We start from the raw sequence: 21,406 nt of genomic DNA, 5'->3' as shown, positions 1-21,406 counted from the left end.
GATTTATATCAAAGAATACGGAAATTGATTTACTACTACACCTAATATCAGCAAAACATCTGTGCCCATAAAATAAATTTTCTTGAGTATTTATAAAAAGCTAGAAAGAAAAGCACACACAGTAACCAAGTTTATTATAAAAAAAAAAAACAACTTGTAGCGCGTGTGTGTTTTAGTTGCTAAGTACAAGCAGCTACAAATAGTCCTTTCTGTGGTGAGAAATAAAGTCCACACATAAGAATCCCTGCAAAATTTTCACCATACACACACACACATGTAACAGATGGAGTCTAAAAAACACCTAAGCATTTCATAAGCCAAATGCTCAAAAATTAATAGTAAAAGATGGTAACAATCCTGTATTATACTGCATAAATGAGCACAACAGATCCCTGCCCTCTGCTTTCACCGCGCATCTCATCCCACCTTTCTCCAAATGTGTGCTCACCCATCTACATCCCCTACTCTGCAACCAAATCACAACCACCCAAAGGCGAGGTGTCTGCTGCAGCCCAAAACACTTGACTGATAACATCCGGTTTGCCATTCCAGGAAATCCCAGAGTGTGTTTTAATCCTCTGCCCACAGCTTGCAAAAGAAAAGCAAGAGAAGATCTAATCGATACCAGCACCCCAGCTGTGACCTGGCACATAAAGAAATCAAGAAAATAAATCCCATCCATAATCTGTATAATTTAACACTTGGAAGAAAGCAACATCTGGGATCAACTCCAAGCGGGACAGTGCTGCTGGCCATGTCTGTGCTTCCTGGACCGAGTGCTAAACCGGTGACAAGGGGCCACTCCGCATCCTCAACACTTCAGCAAAAACAATGTCTCTTCCTCACAAGAAGTAGTCTACCCCCAAAAAGGAGGCAGGTGAAGAGAAGGAAACATCTCCCTGACAGCTGAGCGCCTGATAAAGGCTCCCCTTACATTTCAAAGACAGGGAAAACTGGAACTCCTTCCCAAAGGTGGGTCCTGGGCAAACTATTGTCTTGCTGATCAGTCAAAATCCAAAATGAAAGCTCATATAATACAGGGGAATGACTCTGTTTAATCCTACAGCCCTTTCAGGACACTCCAAAGTCCTATCCCCAGATGAAGTTGGGGGGGGGAAAAAATCCCCTGTAATTATGATTCCCTGGAAAGGCTTTCCAGATTTTTTAAATTACAGGAAAATGAATTTAGAACATAAGTAGATACCTACATATCATCTGAATCATTAGATCTACACCCAATTTTTAAAAAAGTAAACCAATAAGCAGGACAGGGCATTACAGGAAACTATGTACTATGGATTTTTAGTATAAAATTTTATTTTATACTATAAAATTATAATACTTTCTCTGTCAAACCTTCTGAGAGGTTATAATTGCATTTGGCTGCTTCAGGCTTGTCAGAGAGCCTTCCTTCTTAACAGTCGCAACCTAAAAGGAGTAACTGTCAAGGAGCGACCCAGCTGAAATCAAACAACAAAAACGGGAACTGTAATCCGCCTGAAATGGGAGGAGGGAAAGGAAGGGAGACTCCTGTATTCATCCGTCAATATTAATGTCCTTTGTTGTTCACCTTTACACAGAACAGGGAGCGCTACCCTGCTCCTTTTCCTCCTAACACCCGTGTCAGGGTAGTCTTTCCTAAAAGCTGTCTCGTTGCCTCGAAGACCCAGGCTTTCGGAGTCTCTCTCCCCATTAACACTCCACAGCTGTCCTCCAGCACCACCCCCACCATGGGCAGAGAGGGTGGTCAGAAGTAAAAACATTGCTGAAATACCCGTTCCCCTCCAAAGACCAAAGAGCAGAGCGGCGCAGATGTTGAAATTTACCAATTCCCCCCGCCTCTCCGAGCGCACACACACACACCGGGTAACCCGGGATGGGAGGGAGGAGGAAGGCTCGGGCCGGACAGTCAGAGCGGCTCTTCTGAGGACGGTGCCACATTCCGCACTCCGGGAATGTGGAAGGCACAGGGAAGGTTCTGCGCCTCCCTTCTGTTTTGGGGATGTTCTCTCTCCGCGACTGTTGTTGTCTCCCTCTCCACCCTGGGAAGTCGTTGCAGCCCTTGCCATCTTTAAGGTAAAGGAGAAAGAGGGAGAGGAAAGCCGTCCGTCCTCCTTTTCCAACTTGACACACACACGCCCGGTAGCCACTCCAAACTCCGCAGGCAGAGCCCACAGCAGGCGGGCTGGCCGCGCGCTCCCCGGAGCCGTCCCGGCGCTCCCTCGGGGAGCCCGTGCCGAGAGCTCCCATCCGGCGTTGAGGGGCGAGACCCCGACGCGCACCCCTGTGCCAGGAGGTGGCTGAGCAAAGCCCCGGACCCGCAGCGCGATGCCAGAATTAGGCATTTGCAGCCGGGCTGAGCGAGAGGGGCACAGGGGCAAGGACGCGAAATTCGCACTCGCTCGGACTAGGACCAAAGCAGAATAAAACTTCGCCCCGCGGAGACTCACCCACGCCGTATTTCTCGTGCTCCGTAGGTATCCACATGGCTAAACAGGGGTGCGGGGTCTTCAGGCTTTGTAATCCCCGCGCCCCTTCTCCGGCTCACGACAATGCACAGCTCCCGAGCAGTGGCTGCAGCGCTGGAGCCCCGCGGCTCCGCGCGGGCTGCGGTCTCTGGGCAGGGTCTGCGCTGAAGGCTCCCGAGGCTAACGTTGACACCGCACGGCCGAGGCTGCGCCGCCCGCCGCTCTCCCGGCGGCGGCTGCTCACAGTCCTCCGACGCGCTCCCGGGAACCCGGAGGCGCAGTCATTGTTCTGATTCACTGAACTAAGCGAACACGCCGGGGCACTCTCCGGCGCACCCCCGCCCGTCAGCGCCTCTTCTAGCCCTCCCTGCCTAGCGCCCCGCAGCACGCTGGGAACTGTAGTTCTGCAACAGCTCCATCCCGGAAGGAGGCGGGAGTTAGCGGCTAGGGGCGGGGATACGTCCCGCTCGCCACATTCTATTGGCCCAGATCGTGACTGCGCGGAGTGGGCGTGGAGGAAAAGTCGCGTCAGTGGGGAATTCGTTTCCAACCGCGTTTCCATTGGTCCCGCGCCTGTTCTGCGGCCCTCTTTTTTTTTTTTTTTTCTCAGCCGCGTAATGGCTGCTCCCAAGACCCAGGGGGCTGCTACCCAAGGGGAGGACAGGGATGGCAACTGTGGTGGAGCCGGCGGTGTCAGTTATGAGGGTGAGTACGGTGCCTCTGAGGTGCAAATGGTTTTTTGTCTTCGTTTCTCTCCGACCTGGAATACAGCTGACTGCTGGACGGACCTCAGCTCTAGGGCCACTTGAGCGCGAGGGGGCCACGGGTGGAGCCCCGCGGGACACGATGGGGTGGGAGGAGGCTACTTGCTGGAGACTGTCTGGGAGGGAAGCAAAAATGGGATGAAATGGCCTTATCCGCAGCCAGGGAAGTTCCCTGGGTTCTGTCCTACGTGTGGAGTTCCCTCCTTTACTCTCGCTGCCGAGTGGGCGTGGGTCAACGTTTGCTCGTGTGTGATTGTAACTCTGGAGTTAGCTGTCCTCTTTCCTCGCCAGTACTCTACCCTTGCCTCGGTTTGCTTGATTTGGCCTAGGGAGATAGGTTTTATTTGGGTTCGGGCGGATTTCCATTTGCAGACTGGTTGGTCACTGCTCTTTACAGATCTTTCTCAGTTGTTGGCTGGAGCAGCCTCTGAAGGGAAAGTCTGTATGGCTCTCACAGCTTCTTCCCCTGTCAACTGCCCCGGGGGGTTCTCCAGGATTGAACGTCGAGCCTGGGAGATCTTCCCAAACTCTGGGTCCTTAGAGCAGTAGGAAAGGAAATGGTAATTTGTAGTCATGGCTTCAGAGAAAGTCATCGCAGCTAACTTTGGCTTTGCTTGCCTTTCAGGTTGTCTTCTGACCTAGTATAGAGAGCAAAAATCAAACTTTGAAAGCTGCCAAGGAGGTTATCTTTAGAATCCCTAGCTTCTTTCTTTTGTTGTTGTTCTATTCATCTATCATCTATCCATCTATCAATGAATCCTATCCAACTCTTTGCATCCCCATAGACTGCAGCATTCCTGGGTTTCCGTCTTTGACTGTTTCCCTGAGTTTGCTCAAACACATGTCCATTGAGTCAGTTATGCCATCCAACCATCTCATACTCTGTCGCCCACTTCTCCTCATGTCCTTGTTCTTTCCCAGCATTAGGGGCTTTTCCAGTGGGTCAACTCTTCGCATCAGGTGGTCAAAGTATTGGAACTTCAGCATCAGTCCTTCCAATGAATATTTTGGGTTGATTTCTTTTAGGATTGACTGGTTTGTTCTTCTTGCAGTCCAAGGGACTCTTAAGGGTCTTCTCCAGTTCCACAGTTTTAAAGTATCAATTCTTTAACCCTCAGCCTTCTTTATGGTCGAACTCTCACATCCATGCATGACTACGGGAAAAACCATAGACAGCCCTTTGTCAGTAAAGTGATGTAAAGTGTCAGTAAAAGAAAGTAAAATGTTTCTGCTTTTTAATACACGGTCTGGTTTGTCATAGCTGTATCCTTACAGTCTGTGTATCACCAACCTTACCCCCTTCTTTTTTTGTCTGATACATAATTTAACACAGCTAGTTGTCTTTTTCCTTTTGATTTCTGTTTTGTTTGGCCACACCGTGCAGCTTGCAGGGACTTAGTTCCTTGACCAGGGACCCAGACTAGGCCTCCTGCAGTGGAAACCCTGCCCTCTGCAGAGTCTTATCCACTGACTGCCAGGGAGGTCTGTTGATGTTTTTTCTGTGAGGTCAGTTTATTTCTCTTCCTAGTTTCTTGCCTTGTCACACCAAAAACTTAAGAGTGATAGACTAAAGGGTACAGAATAACAGACAAGTTACAGTTCAGTTTGGCTCAGGCAGACAGATCTTTTATTAGACAGACAGACACTCCTAAAACATGGGAGCAGACTAACTCCAAAGGAGTTCTCCTCTTCCTTCCTGTTGATCCTGTTCGGTGTCCCACTTTCATACTTCCAGTCTCTCCCTTTTGCCTATGGTGTGTGCAGAGTAGAACTTGTACCCACCACTAGTCAAGGAAAGGGAATGCAAATGGGCATATACTCAAGGCTGATTGACAGTTGTAACATATGCAGGATATGTTGTTTGTGTCCTCTCATAATTCAGCCTGTTATAATTAGATGTAGAATGTTCATGAGCCTTACTGGGCTCCTAAGTGCCTAAGGTTGCTTGGAGAAGCCCCTTGATTATTTTGTATCCACTCACTGTGTCCCTAGGGCACATGTGCAAGAGTTGAAAAGTCTCTGGTTATTTTGTAGCATATCTGTGAGCTCTCCTGGGTGTGTCTGGGATGGAATTTAGAGATCAGCTTGCATCCCTTTCAGCCAGGCCTCCCTTGCTGCTCATGTCTAACTTCCTAACATAACAAATGTGGTTTGAGGCTTAAATGTGGTTCTTCATCCTTGTCACTGGTGTTTTTTTTGTTGTTGTTGTTAATTTCTTGCTTTTTTTGTGCTTTCATGGTTAAATTGACATTTAGTCTTAAATTTTTGTCTTAGCAGAGTTGGTGCTACTTATTCCCACTTCAGTGAAACCCCTAGTTCTGAAATTATTTCAGTACCTCTTTGTAGAAATTTTTAGTAAGCTCCATTCTTAAATATTGTGTTATATTCATACTCTAAACAGTTCATTTTGGGATATGCCATATAGTCAACTCTTATCTTATGGTAACATACTAAAAGTTTTCCACATTCTCAAAGTTCCAAAAGGCTACCTGTTTAACATTTGAAGGTGGAATCTTTGGTAAATTTATCCCACAAAGTAACTCATAAAAAAGAAAATTGGGTGTGCCTTTCAAAAGCATTGTGTGACTTTTAAATACATTAGTCATTTTAAAATTGTAAAACTTTTAATCACCAAGAGTTCAAACCATTCAGAGATGTGTAAGGTAAAAAAATCAAAGTTCCTGCACCTCACACAGTCTCAGTCCCAAAGTAACAGTTCTTGGGGGTTGGGTAAGTATTCTTTTCAATAAATTTTATGTATGACACACGTCTGTATGGTTTTTATTTCTTTTGAATAAAAAAGGATCATTCAGTGTAAGCTTAAAGACCTGCCACCTTCTTTCTTCCAGTGTTCTATTATAGACATTCTTCCATGTCAGTACATCTGCTGCTTCATTGTTTTTAAGGACTGTGCCCATAGTATTCCATGATATGAATGTACCATATGTTAACCATTCCTCTGTTAATGAACATGTAAGTGTAGCTTTAGTTTTTCACTAATGTAGAGAACAGCTCTACATACATATCCTTGTCCACCGGGTGTATATTTCTTGAGAAATTAGATCAAAGGTGACACATGTTTATAATTGTGATAGATGTCAGATTTTCCCCTTCAATGGGGAGTAGACATTCCCACCAATAATAATATGAGTATCCTTTCCTCCAGATCCTTACAAAACTGGGATTACCATCATTAATTCAGGATAAATGTTCAGATGACTATTAGAGTGAGTTGAGTATCTGATGGAAAGCGTAATTTTAGATTCCAGTTTATTTTCAATGAAAGTATTGAACAGTGAATTTGCTGTCTGTACCAGAAAAAAATTCCTCACCCTGACTCAGAACTGCCCAGTAGTCTCAGTAATGGTTGGTTTTTAGGACATAAGGTAAAGTTGTCGTTAAGAATTCCTTTGATAACCCATGTTTCGTGTGACTTTATCCACATTCTTTTCCAAGTCTATAAAGTGTGATACAAATTTTGGGTGAAACTACAGATGTTAAAGGTATACATATTTTTTGCTAAGCAGCCAGTTCAGTTATCAATTATGTCTTTCCCTGTAAAAATCTTTAATTTCTTAAAAACTGTCTCTTTTAAGAGGTTTCCCTCTAATTCTAATTAAAATGTCAGTCTGTGTGTTTAATATTCTGGGACCGAAGGAACTATGGAGTCTTTTTATAGAAACCCTCCCAACTGTGCAAGATTTCTGCTGGAATGAGTCACTTTGTGGTGTGCAGGCAGGTATGACACCTTCCCTGAGGTCTGTGTGCTAGACTCCATCTTCCTTCAGGGAATCCTCTGATCAGACACACACCACCTTCCAAACATTCAAACAGTGACTAGGACTTCATATTTTTCCCTAAAACTGGGAACAGATAATAAATAGACTCAACACTTCTCACATTTGGGGAGGTTACTGGGGAAGTTTTTCTGATGGAGGTGATTTCTTCTGACAGTTAATCTGTGCTTCCGTATTGTAGCATTCTGATAGAGTCAACTTTTTTCCCTACAAATGCATGCCCAGTAGATGATGATAAGGATAATGCTTCTTTGGACTTACAATGCATATCCCCTATGCTCCAGACTCTGCTTTTGGGACCAAAACCATGTCTTTTGTTTTTGTCTGCTTGACCCTGTTCTTGTCCTCTTGTCAGTGTTTAATAAATGTTTGACCCAAACTGAATTCTAGCCTGGATGATTGCAAAACCTTCATATTGATCTTACTGACTCTTGATTTTGCTGTTCGTAATCCACCTTCCAAAACTGAAATGTATTCATGGATCTTCACTTCACATCTTCAGTGTAACTCTAATGCATTGCATTTAAGGTTCTTAATCGACTTTTCCAGCCTCATCGTCAGACACCCTGCTTCCCTTCCCAGATCTCCATTATCACACTTAACGTAATAGGTTTTAGTTATTTGTTGGCAATTTTGTCTACATCAGTAGACTGTGAGCTTCTTGAGGGTAAGAGGTGTCTTATTTTATGTTTATACATCCAGTGCTTATCAGAGCTGTGTGTAGTTAACATTCTATAGCAATTTGATGGTTAGAATCTGTTTGAAATTTATCCAAAGTACTTAAAATGACTGCTGTTTTAAGCAGAGGAAATGAAGTAGAATAAAAAACTCAGTAGATGCTGTGTGCTTGTGAAAGTTATGCATATCAATTGGAAAATGTAGAATATCATCATGAAGTCTCAACTTGGTTAGAGATAATCACAGTTAGCATTTTAGCATAGTTTTTCAGTCTTTTTTTAAGTGAACGGTTAGTTTTTAGATAATGATTAAATTTTTGAAAGAATACTTCAGACCTGTCCTTTATAACCTTGCACTCATAACTGAGTAAACTGCTGCATAGACCTTGAAATCTGTCTTCCATTATCTATGTGGCTGTTACCCAGTTTTCCAGAGGTTGTCATCTTTCAGAATTAAGGCTTAAGTCCAGTCTCATATATTTGACATGACAGTGGAAGGAGGACTAGAGCCTGTCTTGGAAAAACTGTATTTAAATTTCAATTCTGACATTTAGCAGCTATGTGTGGTAGATTTATTGCACATTTGCTACATTTATGAAAACATAGCTGTAATACCTACCTTGCAGAGTTTGTGATTATTTCATTGAATTTTATATTTATGAAAGACTAACATACTTCCTTTTATAAAGTTAGAAATCAGTAAATATCAGTTGAATTAAGTATAAAAATATGCCTAATTGAATTGTAAAACTGCCTACTCTGCTTCACTTAGAAGTAGTCCAAATTATGGTGTAACCAAGGGGAAGCTTAGGAATGTAGTGGTGATAACTGCTTAGGCTGCCCATGCATTCCTAGGGCTTGTCAGAGTGTCTGTTGGTGCTCTGTACTGGTATTGCAACTATGTGCTCTGAAGGCCGTTTGTATTATCTTTATACCCTTTCTCAGCTCTGCCCAGTGCAGCCCCCTCATACCCAGCTCCCAGCTCTTCACACATACACCACCCACATTTAGACTCATGGGCAAGAAGCTCAAACAACCTTCCATACTCAGATGGCCTGGAAAGTACAGGCCAGAGGGTGTGAAGGAAGAAAAAGAATTATAGCTGCTGGGTTTGATGTCAGGTTCTGAAGGGGCCTTCTTTAGAACATCCTTCGTTTTCCTTTAAAATGTACATGAGACCCAACTTGTAGGATATTAAGAGGAGATATTATAATAATGATGATGCTGATAGTAGCTAACATTTGTTGAGCAATCATTGTGCCAAGTACTGTTTCAAATGCTTTTGGAGATCTTACTTTGTGTCACAGCATCCCTGGGATAGATATTCATATTATCCCCTTTTTATTTACAAAGGAGGAAACTGGTGCAAAGAGCGGCTGGCACAAGGTCACACAGTAAATGAAAGAGAACTTTTAGTCCAATTACTATTAGAAAGATGTCTCACAGTAACTAAAGTCCATTGGATGAGGTCTGAAACAGACTTTCCTGAAACATAAATTTGTTCTAAAGCTTATGTTACTATAGAAAGGCAACACAGTATGAGAAAAGAGATCAGGCCAACTTAGCATCAAACCCTGGTTACTTAACCAGCCACAGGCAAGTTAAACAACCTCTGATCTTCAGTTTCTCACCTATTAACAATGGGAGCTAATCATGTCTGTCTTGCTGGAATATTAAAACAGTGAAATGATGGGTATAATTCCTGGTCTTCAATAAATGGTGACTTTTATTTCCGCCATAGGTTCAGGAATACGTCCAACATGTGTGCCAGTGGTGGTACAGGTGCTGGTTTTGAGTGTCTCTTGTTCATTTTATGACCAGGTTTCTATTAAGGGATTTGGTCAGTCCTTGTAGTATCAGACACTGAGTTAATCTACACTTCTTAGTATACTGACATAGATATTCCATTCATGGAGAAGAATAGCTCCAGTCTCCACAACACAAACGCATATACAACCCCATCTTGAAACACTGAACATGATATTGACCAGACTGATAATAAAAATCATATTAATACTTTCCTGATGCTCATCACCGTTTGATACCTGAAAACTCTTTTCTCTCCAGTTGGACAGATGAGCTGAAGGAAAAGTCTTTCCCTAAAAGGACTTTCTGCCAGGGATCAAAGAGTTCATTTAAAAGGGAAGTGAGCAGAGGTAAAGAGGATCAGTTACTGTAATGCTAAAAACTATAAAATAAAACTGATTCTGTGAAAAATAAAATAGAAAAATAAAAATCATACTTTCTTCTATACATAAATTCATGAGCATTTAATAAGAAGTGTATCTAAACTGTCCTTCCAGTCATTGAATCTTTAAATATCTCTATTAACTGTTCATGGGCAACTTTGTCACAAACTGGGGTTCAGTTTTGCTGTGATTTATTTAACAAATTTATGAGACCTAATGGATTGTCATTTCACTGACAGTGCCTTGAAGAATTGCCATCTCTCGCTGAAACAAGTGTGTTGTATTGACTTCTTTGACCCAAAGGTGAGCAGGGCAGCTTTTTCCAGAAGTGATGGATTCGACTTATCAGTCTTCTGCCTTTCTTTACATCTCAGCCAATGGTCTTTGTGACCAGTGTCATTTATTTGTAAAATAGCCAACTGGAGTTGGGTGCTGTCTTCAGGAACCAAGTAAAATTTCTAGTATTAAACAGGACTTAATTTTAAACCTTTGCTTCATCAAGGGTGCAGAGGGACATTAGGGGGGATTCAATAATAAATGGTAGAATATTTTAAGTATTAATAATATAATCTAATATGGGATAATTTGGGGCTTTCTTTATGTGTAATATATTTAAATTAATACATTGAGTAAAAATACGTGGAAGGAAAACCTGGATTAAGAGTTAGAAATCTGCACTTTGATCCTGAATTTGCTGCTTTGTCACAGTGTGAACTTGGGGGGTAAAAATTGCTTAACCTCTCTGAGCCTCAATCTCATAAAAATGCTGCAGGTTAATTACCTTACTGATATTTTGGAAGGTTGAGTGAGGCATTATATGTGAAAGCACTCTGTAAGCTTTGATATACTGTGAAGATAGATATGAATAATGTTGATGAAGGTATATCACAAGAGGCAATTGTGAGTCTTTGGAATTAGACAACCTGGATTCCAAAGTAGCTGTGAGTTAAAACCTGTGTGACCTTTAACAAGTCGTATGACCTCCCTGTTATCATCACAACTGCTGCCACTACTGTGGCAGTCTGGAGGTAGAACTTTAAAAGGATTACAGGCTAATTAGCATTAGAGTTTGAATCAAGATACACCCCTGATTTTATAATAATCCCTTTGAGGACGGGACTGTCACATGTAGCTTTGGATCACCTCGTCTTCTGGGACAGTGCTGTGCTGTGATGGCATTTGCTGTTGAATGGGTTGTGACTGTCAGTCAGCTCCATGTTGGGTGCTGTATGGGGCACAAATGAGGAAGAACCCCTGGCCTTGTCCTTGAGGATGTTTCAGTGCAGTCGGTGGGGCTCCACATTCGTATTTTACCGGAGCTAATTGGAAAGTCCTTTCTGTTTCCATATTGTACTCTGGGAAGAATTGGAAACATTTGAATCTGCAATTTGTATTCATTGACTGAGGAGCTGACCAGAATAAAGCTTTTAAGCGTGGTTATTTTTAAAAGAAAGGAAATGCATGCTCCATCTCCTGGTTTCCCTAACGCTGTCCTTATTTCGTGTTTTTTTTTTTTCTAAACTGAAAGATGAACCCTCCCCCAAGTAATTACTGAGGCCCTGCCTTTAACAATTTTTTTAGTGGTTTTATTCAAAACTTTGATTTGTTTTTTAAGAGAAGGACTTCAGAATTGTAATTGTGGTTATTTATTTAACACAGTCTTTCTGTTATGTAACAAGCTGCTATTCACCAGTAATAGCCAATTAGAAAAGAAAATAATCTTGTACCACAAATCGTAATTACCATTATAAAGCAATTAATAGCAGGAACTGTTGTTGAACAGTAACATAACATCAATCAAGCTATCTTTGCTAAAGCACCATACAACTAATTTTCACAAATGGAGGAGGGAAGAGGAAAGTGAAAGAGAGTCTGAAAGCTTATTGGAATTGCTTACATACTAGTTGATGGATGATTTTTGAAAGCTTTATAAACATGCATCCTCATGAGGGAAAGTAATGCTGTAATCTACTGGGACTTTTGAGTTATTTTTCCAACATCAGTGATCATAGACTATATTGTTTGGTGGCGCGTTCACAAGGAGTCAAAAGATCTGGGTTTTAATCCCTCTTTTGCTTCTGACTGGCTCTGTGGTTTTAGAGAAGTTATTTGCACTCATATTTAAGATTTTCTGGTATGCAAATGGGGGAATTCTTTATGTTAGCATTCTTTCAACTGATCATCTGTACATCCACAAAAGAAAGAGAAGACAGACTTAACATCTAGGGAGTCTAATTATACATTAATTCTAGAGTCTGTGTAGAAAGAATATATATATATATATATATATATATATATATATATATATATATATATGGATTTTCCCTTGGGAATTAGATACACATTAGTTGCACATGTTAATGTCACTAATCGAGTGTATCAAGTTAGAAAATTGGTGCAGAGCCACAGGCAACAGACAACTTCTAGAGTTTCTTAATCCAAGAGATTACGGATAGATCATCATGACGTTTCATCTTACCCCATCCCTTCTCCTTTCCATATTTTAATAAATGATGCAAATCTGAAAGGGCTTTGATAGAACTGAGAATTAGTTCATTCAAAAAACTGTATTAAGCATCTACTGTGTGCAAGCTTCTGTATTTTAGATGCTGTAGAATACAAAGATGGAAATAAGATAAGTCTTGCAGTCCAGGGTTTTATGGCCTAATAGGAAAGATAATGAGGTATAAGTACCTATATTACAAAGTAGAAAGTGTTAAGGACCATCAGAGTGATTAGAATAGAGTTGAGCAAGAAAGAGATGGTACCCAGCAAGTGGTGCTGGGCCTTGAAGTTGAGTAGGATTTGGACATGCAGAAATAAGGCAAAGCATCCTAGGCTTAGGCAAAGGGAGGGAACAGTGAAAACCTAAAGGCATAGGCATCAGGTCACAACTCATCTCATTTTGCCCCGAGAAAATGTTAGGTAGATAGAACAATGAAAAGAGTTTTGAACAGTTTGAGGCAGATGATGTGATTTCAAATGTTAGATCCTGACTCAGCAGACTTGAGGAAAGGAAATGATAAGATCAAACTTTAATCAGATAATAATATACTGAAGAGGGAAAGTTGAGTCAGGAGGCATCGGTATGTGCCAGAGAAAGAGATACTGAAGACTCAAGGGTGTGTATTCAGTCGTGTCTGGCTCTTTGCGACCCCATGGACAATAATCTGCCAGGCTCCTCTGTCCGTGGAATTTTCCAGACAAGGATACTGAAATGGGTTGCCATTACTAGACTTTAATTATATGCTGTCTTTAATAAAGTCAGGTGATCCATCAGTCCTGTAAGGAAATTCCTGAGATTTGAAAGACATTCCAGGACAAAGCAGGTTGTGTATGGAGATTCTTTCTTTTATAGGTTGGGGGTTGCTTGGGCTCTGTCATCAGGAAGCCCCTGAGAGCGTAGGCAGAGAACTCCATAATGATGACAAAACAGGCATCAGAGCACAGACAGGTAGAAAGTCTGGTGTCTGGTAGTGTTAAAGAAAACCAGAGCTGGACAGTAAAGGAGTAAAAAAATAGATTTTATTCAGCAACTATTGGAGTGGAAGGGAAGAGACCACAATACAGAACTGGACTCAATTCTTAGTTTAAGGAAAGGTAGGGATTTTTAGATAAGGAACAGGTTGGGTAGGTTAGGTGATAGAAAATTCCTAATAGGAAACATTAGGGACATTCTGGTGTAATGGACCAAAGGGTCCATGTGCCTGTGGTGCAGAAAGCCAAACTCTTAACAGCAGGAGTTTGCAGCAAAGTCAGAATTTATCGCCGGCTGGGCTCCAAGCAGGAGAAACAAGCCTCACAAACGCTCCAACTTGGTCTTGGAGTTAGGGGTTTTTTAAAGGGGAAGGAAGAAAGAAGCTGGTTGTGACATTTATTAATCGTAGTTTGGGGAGTTAGGATGTCTCTGGTTTACAATTCTCGGGCCAGGTGATCCATGCCTCGGGGGTCTATTAGCTCATCTTGCCCTGGAGAAAGAACCTGAGTTTGTATTTTAATGATAATATCAACAACGGCAATTTTAGTCACCTGACTCTGGTTGTTTAGTGTTCAGTTAGCACAGGATTGAGGTCAGAGGGGACACGAAAGGGAATAAATTTTCAGATAGGTAGTCATAAACTCAGCAGGGCAACTACATTTTAGGAGGACACAGTTTCACAGGTTATACAGACTCAACAAGACTCTTGCCACAGGTCTGCCATGGTAGTAAGGTATCACCTGGAGGATAGTAGAGACAGAGGAACCCCATCAGAGATGGAGAATGGGGGGTTCTTTCCAGACTGACTTACCAGGATTCTTGCTAAAACCTGTCTATGCAGGTCTAGCATGGCCTGATCAAGAAAAAGATTCAGAGGAACCTGACTATAAAGTTTGGTCAAGGAGAGTCTTTGTCAGTAACAAGAACACACTCACAAGAAAACTGGACTTGAGAGACAGGATTCAAGTCAGTTAAAAAGCCTTAGGGAAACAGGTTTACAGGGACATTTATTCTGGCTGAGGTATGAAATCAGACAGTTTACAGAGTCAGGACAGCAGGTTGAAGGCTCAGTTACTAAAAAAGATATACAAGTTGAGGCTTCGTTCTGAGAAATGAGTCACATGCCCAGTGACTAGCATTCCAGACCCAGATGGAGATGAAGCCAACAAGACTGACTTGGTTTAGAGCCGCTGGCTCAAGGTGGTCCCTGCTGGGGCAGAGCCAGACTGCTGCTGTAGGGCCCCTGCCACGCGGACTGGCTGTGCCGCAGGGCCCCAGCTCCAGGCAGCTCATTACAGTTGCCCATCTGGCCACTGAACTCCTAACCCTGCGCTCATTAATCGTGAATAATCAGCCAGTTGTAATATAATTCTCAAGTATAAGGTGATAATAGCCTTTCTTTCTCATGACCCCTGGACTACGTGGGTATTTGATGCCACAGAGAAAGATTCCTGTCTTGGGTCTTTTTCCTTTTGAAACATCTTAGTTTTTCTTGACAAAACAGATAGTTTTTTTTGACAAAACAGATGAAAATTCAGTGTTAATTGTTTCCCACTTGTTAATAAGGTATTTTTAAGTATCACTTGTTATCATTGTTTCCATAAATAGGGCACAGTTTGGTTTTACTTTCATTTAATGAAACTCAGAGTACATCCAACCATATAGATTTACATGTTCTTAGAGTCTAAATGAATTTAAAAATGAATTAAACCTGTAAGTAATGGACAGAAAAGAACTTGATTTCTTTGACATCATACTTTTGAGATACATTCATAGAAAATTGTGTTCTTGTTTTTGTTCATCTGTGTGATGGAAGTAGGTAGGGCTGATGTGAATTTAGTATGCTATTTATGTTTTTAGGGACAGTATTTCAGGACTCCATTGATTTCTAAGGTGGAAAAAGTATTTTAACCAAAGAGACTTTCAGGTGCAAATACTGAGTTAAATAGAATGTCAAAGCATTCTTACTTCAGGACTTTTTAGCATACAAATTTTTGTGGCTGTTAAAGAGATAAATGTTACATTACAGTTTCCCAAATATTTAACTGCACTATCTTTTTCTCAAATAGCACCTATTAACATTTAATGAGACCCTAGTGTTCCATGGAATTTCATTTGGCAAATGCTTATCAGGGTCATCTCCTCCATAAACTGATCATATTTATTAAGAGCTTAGACACCCTCAGTAGTTCCATCTGTAAACATCTTCAAGAAGAGATTGTTCTCCCTATTTCTATAATAATAGCTATAACCATTGTTGTTCATTTTATAGCTTTCTTGTTTTACTTCAAGCCCTTAGTGGGGAAGGAATAAGTGTAGAGTGCTAAACACAGGGTAAAAACGGTAAATACAGCTATTTGTTCTATCTCAGAGAGATGTGACATCCTCTAAGGAGCATTCCTCCCCACCCTCCCCGTGCCCCACTCCGCCCCCCTCCCATATTCAGAAAGTCAAAATTCTTTTGAAAACGTTCCACGAAGCATTGAAATAAATATTTGTATAAACAAAACCTACCCACTTTAGCACAATATGAGAACTCTTCAAATTTTCTTTTGTTTATTTTAGTGTCCTGCTCTTAGTATATTTGAACTGAGATTTGAATATTGAGCGATATAAAAGGAAATTGTTCCTAAGTAACCAATCTCTGATCTACTGTTCCAGAGCACTCAAGCCTATGCTTCTTATTAAACCAGGTAACCATAGCTATTTAATGCATTATTTAAGGTTATAAAATTTTAATTTACATTCTCCTATCAAGTTTCATTGACTTCAAGAATGTAGGTTAGTTGCAGTTTTTTTCATTGCCTGTGTTTGGCATCATTGTCAGAAATGTCAGAGTTTCTGAATTACTGTTTATAAATGAAATGATGAATCCAGACATCTCTTTGATGTAAAAATCCACAACTAGTGTGATGCAGAGGAATTTTTTATTGAAAGTTTTTTTTTTTTTAACAATTTAGAAGTGATTCATGGGGCCATTGTTATTCACTTCTAGTTAGCAGTATTCAGAGCCAGCTGGCAAGTCTCCATTTCTTCAGGATTCTCACTATTAAACTAAATGTGGTTTCAAAGTAAACTGATTTAGGCAAGCAGTGTATAAGTGAAACAATTGGATTGCGCTTTTGTCACCTTTTCTAAAAATCACATGTTTGCTGGCCTTTTTGATAGTATATTAATCAGATTCTGAATTCACCTTATTTATAGATATCAAAAATTATTAGAATGTTATCAATGTTTGCTGATCCTTGGACCCTTCTGTGAAATGCACACATACTTGTGTAAACTCAAACACATTTTCATATACTTATGGGCAACATTTTTTATGTTATATCCTTCATAAGTTATACTTCATAAATATTATAATCCTCATTATAAATATATACCTCCTCCGTTTCTCTTTCTGGGCTAGTCATACTCATTTTTCAAGTCTTAGCTTAAGTGTCACTTTTTATGTGAAGCTTTTCTTGAACCATAGTATGAATTAGCTACACACTTCTTTGTAGCTTTAATCATATTACACTTCATAATTATCTAGGAGAATCCCATTACCTGCTTGTAGAGAGAAAAGTTTTAATGCTAATAGTTCCATTGATATATATTATGTTCATTCTCAAAGGCTGCGTGTAACAGATTATACAAACAGGGTGATTTAAAGCAGCAGAAATTGATTCTGTCTCAGTTCTGAAGGCCAGAGGCAGAAATCAAAATGTCAGCAGTGTCACTCTGCCTCTTCTCTAGAGGAGAAGCCCTTCCTTGCCTCTCTCAGCTCCTGATGGCACGGGGCGTTCCTCGGCTTGTGGCAGCATAGCTGTAGTGCCTGCCTCCGTCTTTAGCCTGTTGGAGAGGTCGGGTGGGCTTCACGAGGTGAGGCTTAGGCAGTGGTCTTTGCCGGGTGCGGTGGGTCTTCTTAACAGTGGAAGCCACATGAGAAAAGGCCAGGAGAACCCACACCCCGGCATGTCAGCAGAGCCTGAGATGACGTGGTAGAGGGGGAGGCAAGGCTAGATGGGGCATGATGGCTGTATTAAAAAGGAGTTGGCGGGCCTTGTAAAAATAACCTGGGTTAGCTCCTACATGGTGAGGAGTGCTTTATGGGTGAGAAATATGAAGCAGGTTTGCTGGAGAGGAACAGCCTTGCAACAGTTCTGATGTAAAGATGAATACAGACTTCAGAGGCTCTTGTGAGAATAGCACAGTCCTCATGTAGTCCAAACTGGGTGCCAAGCTAAACGTGCTTGTGCATGCTCAGTTGTGTCCTGCTCATTGTGACCCCCATGGACTGTAGCCCTCCAGGCTGCTCTATCCTTGGGATTTCTCAGGCCAGAATATTGGAGTGGGTTGCCATGTCCTTCTCCAGGATATCTTCCCTATCCAAGGATTGACCCTGCATCTCCTACAGGGGCGGGTGGATTCTTTACCACTGAGCCACCAAGTAAGTCTCTCTAAAGCATCATATAACCTTCCGGCTCACAAACCAGCTATAATGTCTCTGTGCCAATAGGAAAAATCCCAAAATGAAAGAGTATTTTTATTCAGGACTCCTCATTGCCTGGCCCTGCTAATTTAATCTGCTGCTTCTCAACCATGGGGATAGCTGTGAGTTTTCTTTTTCTACCTTGTTTGTAACCACATTTCAGGTGTGAGTCCCACATTAGATGATTAAGGGGCACAAATGGAAGAGTAAAGCCTGCTCATGAAGCGCTCACTAGACTGTCATATGGAAATTTGCGCTTTTAAATTTTATTTTCTAGATGAAAGTATACTTTTGAAGTTGTGTTTTTATTATCTCTATGAAATTTTTGTTTTCTCAGAAAATTTGATATATTTTCCATAATTAAAAATGACCATATACCCCTGAAATTTTTGCTTTGATCCATGTCAAGTTTTGTCAGGTACTCCTAATTAAGCTCCAGATTTTTTGCAGACTGTCTAAGAATTTTCAACCAAGACCTCACATCATTTGGGAGAGAAGATGATTATATATCTTTAAAATTGTGCCTATTGTATTTATGTAAAAAAGAATGTTGATGTGTTAATTGGAGTGAAGTTTAGTCTGATTAACCCAAATGGGGAAATGCTGCTTTGTTGCTGTAAGTTTTCTCTTATTGAAAACTTACATACATATCTAATACAAATCCTTAACTCTGTTTTAGCACAGCTGATAAGTCCAAAGTCATCCTTTCAGAGGTATTTAGTCTTCCACTGTAATACTTCTTTTTAGTGATAAGCTGCATTTTGTATGTGTGTATGTATGAGAGAGCAGTCCAGTTACTTCTGAAGTGTCTAATGAATGCCATCTGATCCTAAAGACAGACTGCGATTTTTCATATTGCTTCCATCTCCACATTCTCCTGTTTTTCCATTTTGATAATTTATTGTTGTAAGAGATTACTTCATTGCCCATAAATGTCCTTTACTGTTTTTCTTTAACATGAATGACATCTTTTTTCATTTCTGAAGTAAGGAAGCATCAGCATGGTACTGTTTTATATCGTGTATTAGGAACAAGTCACCTGTAAGACTTTACTAATTAAAAGAATCTTTTGGTTGATCAGTGTATGGCTTATCTTATGTATTCCTTCTTAAAATCAGTTGCATTTGCTTGAAGTCGGTAATTTGTGGGAGAGGAGTCTAATCTACTATTTCAGAAAAGCAGACAAGATAGTAGTTTCCATTTCATTGGGATAGAAGATTGATATCAATTTAAAATATTCTATTTTCTCTAGTTCTCTTAATGAAAATGGAGTAGTATCCAGGGACTGCCACCCCCTTCACCTAAAAAAGGATTTTTTCCCCTTTAACTACAGTGTTTTCAAAGCCTTTGTCCCATAAATGTAGTATACTAAAGACTAGATAGACTATTTTAAAAGTGAATAATGAGATCTGGGGAATCAAGATAGAGATTTCAAGTCAACATAATTGGAATTAAAGTCTCAGGGGAAGACAACATGAATTGCAGGAAAAAGGAACAAGGTATCAACTAGACAATAGAAGAAACTTTGTGAAATCAAATAGGATGTGTTCATTTAGAGAATAAGAACAAAGCATCCTGTCTGGAGGAGAAGGCAATGGCACCCCACTCCAGTACTCTTGCCTGGAAAATCCCATGGATGGAGGAGCCTGGTAGGCTGCGGTCCATGGGGTCGCTAAGAGTCAGACACGACTGAGCGACTTCACTTTCACTTTTCACTTTCATGCATTGGAGAAGGAAATGGCAACCCACTCCAGTGTTCTTGCCTGGAGAATCCCACGGGAGAGCCTGGTGGGCTGCCGTCTCTGGGGTTGCACCGAGTCGGACACGACTGAAGTGACTTAGCAGCAGCAGCATCCTGTCTGGAATAGTTTGTAGATTAACACTTAAATTCATGCAGGACGATGTTCTGAATTTTCAGGTGTTCCTCTGCAGCACCTACTTTGAGTTGATTTGCCTTCTTTGAATTAATTTGAAAGCCAGATTACAAATAAAGTGCTGAGAATTGAGCCCACTTCTCTGTAAGTGTAGACATACGTGTGCATAAATAATCCACAGCTAGTTGATGATAGTCTAGGCATTGTAAGGGATGGGTAAGAGTTGAAACTGGTTGCTGTCTGGCATGTCCTCTCCTCAAGATCCCCTTGAGTCCTGAATCTGAGTAATAATTTAATAGCAGTTTTGTTGTTAGAGAGGTTGTGTATCATATGCTTTATGCAGTGTCCAAAGCAAGAGTCTAGTGATGCATTTCTTACCCCATTAACCTCATGACACTGAATTTTAGTCTGTAGCCATTGGAGTACCATGTAATCTTGAGAGTGATGGCGGGTGGTTCCAAAGCCTAAGGTTACTTCAATAGTTCCCTTCCATTATCTCTGCATATTTTGAGAAATTTTGTCATCTTCTTACCAATCTAATCTTAACTCGTAGTCTCTCTGCCTAGAATCTCTTTTCCCTAACATTCTACTTTATGTTGTTTAGTCACTAAGTTGTGTCTGACTCTTTTGCAACCCTATGGACTACAGCCCGCCAAGCTCCTCTGTCCATGGGATTTTCCAGGCAAAAATACTGCAGTAGGTTGACATTCTTCCTCCAAGGGATCTTCCCAACCCTGGAGTCAAACCCCTACTTATTCCTCAGACCAGTTTAGATAGCACCTTCACCTTTTCAATGAAATGTTCCTGTTGACTGCCTGCCACCACACAAAAGGTAACCCAGCGTTTTCTCTTCTTAGTGTTTTATTTCTATCATCAGTTTCTGGTTTCAGCTCCCATTTTGGGATTGTGACTTCAATACACTCTGCTCCTGTATTTTATGTTCAGATGCTCAGTCAGTGATATCAGAATTACATCTGACATAACACTGGCCACTTGGATGGGATTAGAAATGTGTCTCCTGTATGTCCAGATCTGAAGCTGAGGCACCATTGGATTTGTCTTCTTTCTCCTGCCTTTTAGCTATTGGAAGCTACTGTCCTTGCAGACCCAGAACACTGAGTGTCCTCCACAGTCCTCCCCATGTTGTTAGCAGGTCATATTTTCTGGAACATTATTCCATGCTTGATCTCATTTTATCACTTCAGCTACATTTAGAAGATAAGCAAGTTACTGAGCAAAAATTGCAAGTCACACAACTAGCTTTTAGCAAGCAGTGCTGTCATTGGAACCCCCAAATCTATTTACTCTTAGTGCATTACCATTATACCAAAACATATTCTCTCATGTTATCATTTTACTTATCTCCATTTGAATGGATAGCATTTTTAGGTAATTTCTGTGTATAGTACAAAGAAGTGACCCAGCTTTTTCCTTTTGCATGTGGACATCCAGGTGTTCCAGCACCATTTGTTGAAAAGACAGTTGTTTCCCCAACTGAATTATCTTGGCATCCTTGTCAAAAATCAGTTGATTATAAATTCTGAGGATAAATTTATGAACTCTCAGTTCTCTTCCATTGACCTGTATTGATCTTTTTTTATGCCAGTACCACCCTGTCTTAATTACTGTAGCCTTTTAGAAAGTTTTGAAATCAGTTAAGTGTGAGACACTCAACTTTGTTTTTC

The 21,406-nt window shown here is 41.0% G+C and overlaps 2 protein-coding genes across 5 annotated transcripts in view; one reads left to right on the top strand and one right to left on the bottom strand.

Moving 5' to 3' along the window:
- DOCK4 (dedicator of cytokinesis 4) overlaps positions 1-2,824 on the bottom strand; it is a 471,517-nt gene extending 468,693 nt beyond the window's left edge. For 2 of the 3 annotated variants that reach the window (XM_043463171.1, XM_043463172.1), the window contains exon 1: positions 2,451-2,823. In XM_043463171.1, the coding sequence (XP_043319106.1) occupies positions 2,451-2,487 (37 nt within the window). In that variant the 5' untranslated portion in view covers positions 2,488-2,823. Of the gene's footprint in view, positions 1-2,450 lie in introns of all 3 variants that reach the window. The other variant, XM_043463173.1, reaches the window with a different exon arrangement.
- A 203-nt stretch (positions 2,825-3,027) lies between these two features.
- Positions 3,028-21,406, top strand: part of ZNF277 (zinc finger protein 277) — a 131,015-nt gene continuing 112,636 nt past the window's right edge. Inside the window, exon 1 of one of the 2 annotated variants that reach the window (XM_043463168.1) lies at positions 3,028-3,173. In XM_043463168.1, coding sequence (XP_043319103.1) covers positions 3,086-3,173 — 88 coding nt within the window. In that variant the 5' untranslated portion in view covers positions 3,028-3,085. Of the gene's footprint in view, positions 3,174-10,144; positions 10,199-21,406 lie in introns of those variants that run through there. The other variant, XM_043463170.1, reaches the window with a different exon arrangement.

This window comes from Cervus canadensis, chromosome 3, assembly GCF_019320065.1.
Source record: "Cervus canadensis isolate Bull #8, Minnesota chromosome 3, ASM1932006v1, whole genome shotgun sequence".
NCBI lineage: Eukaryota > Metazoa > Chordata > Mammalia > Artiodactyla > Cervidae > Cervus > Cervus canadensis.
The sequence above is the reverse complement of the archived record's forward strand: the minus strand, read 5'-3'. Positions and strand labels throughout refer to the sequence as shown.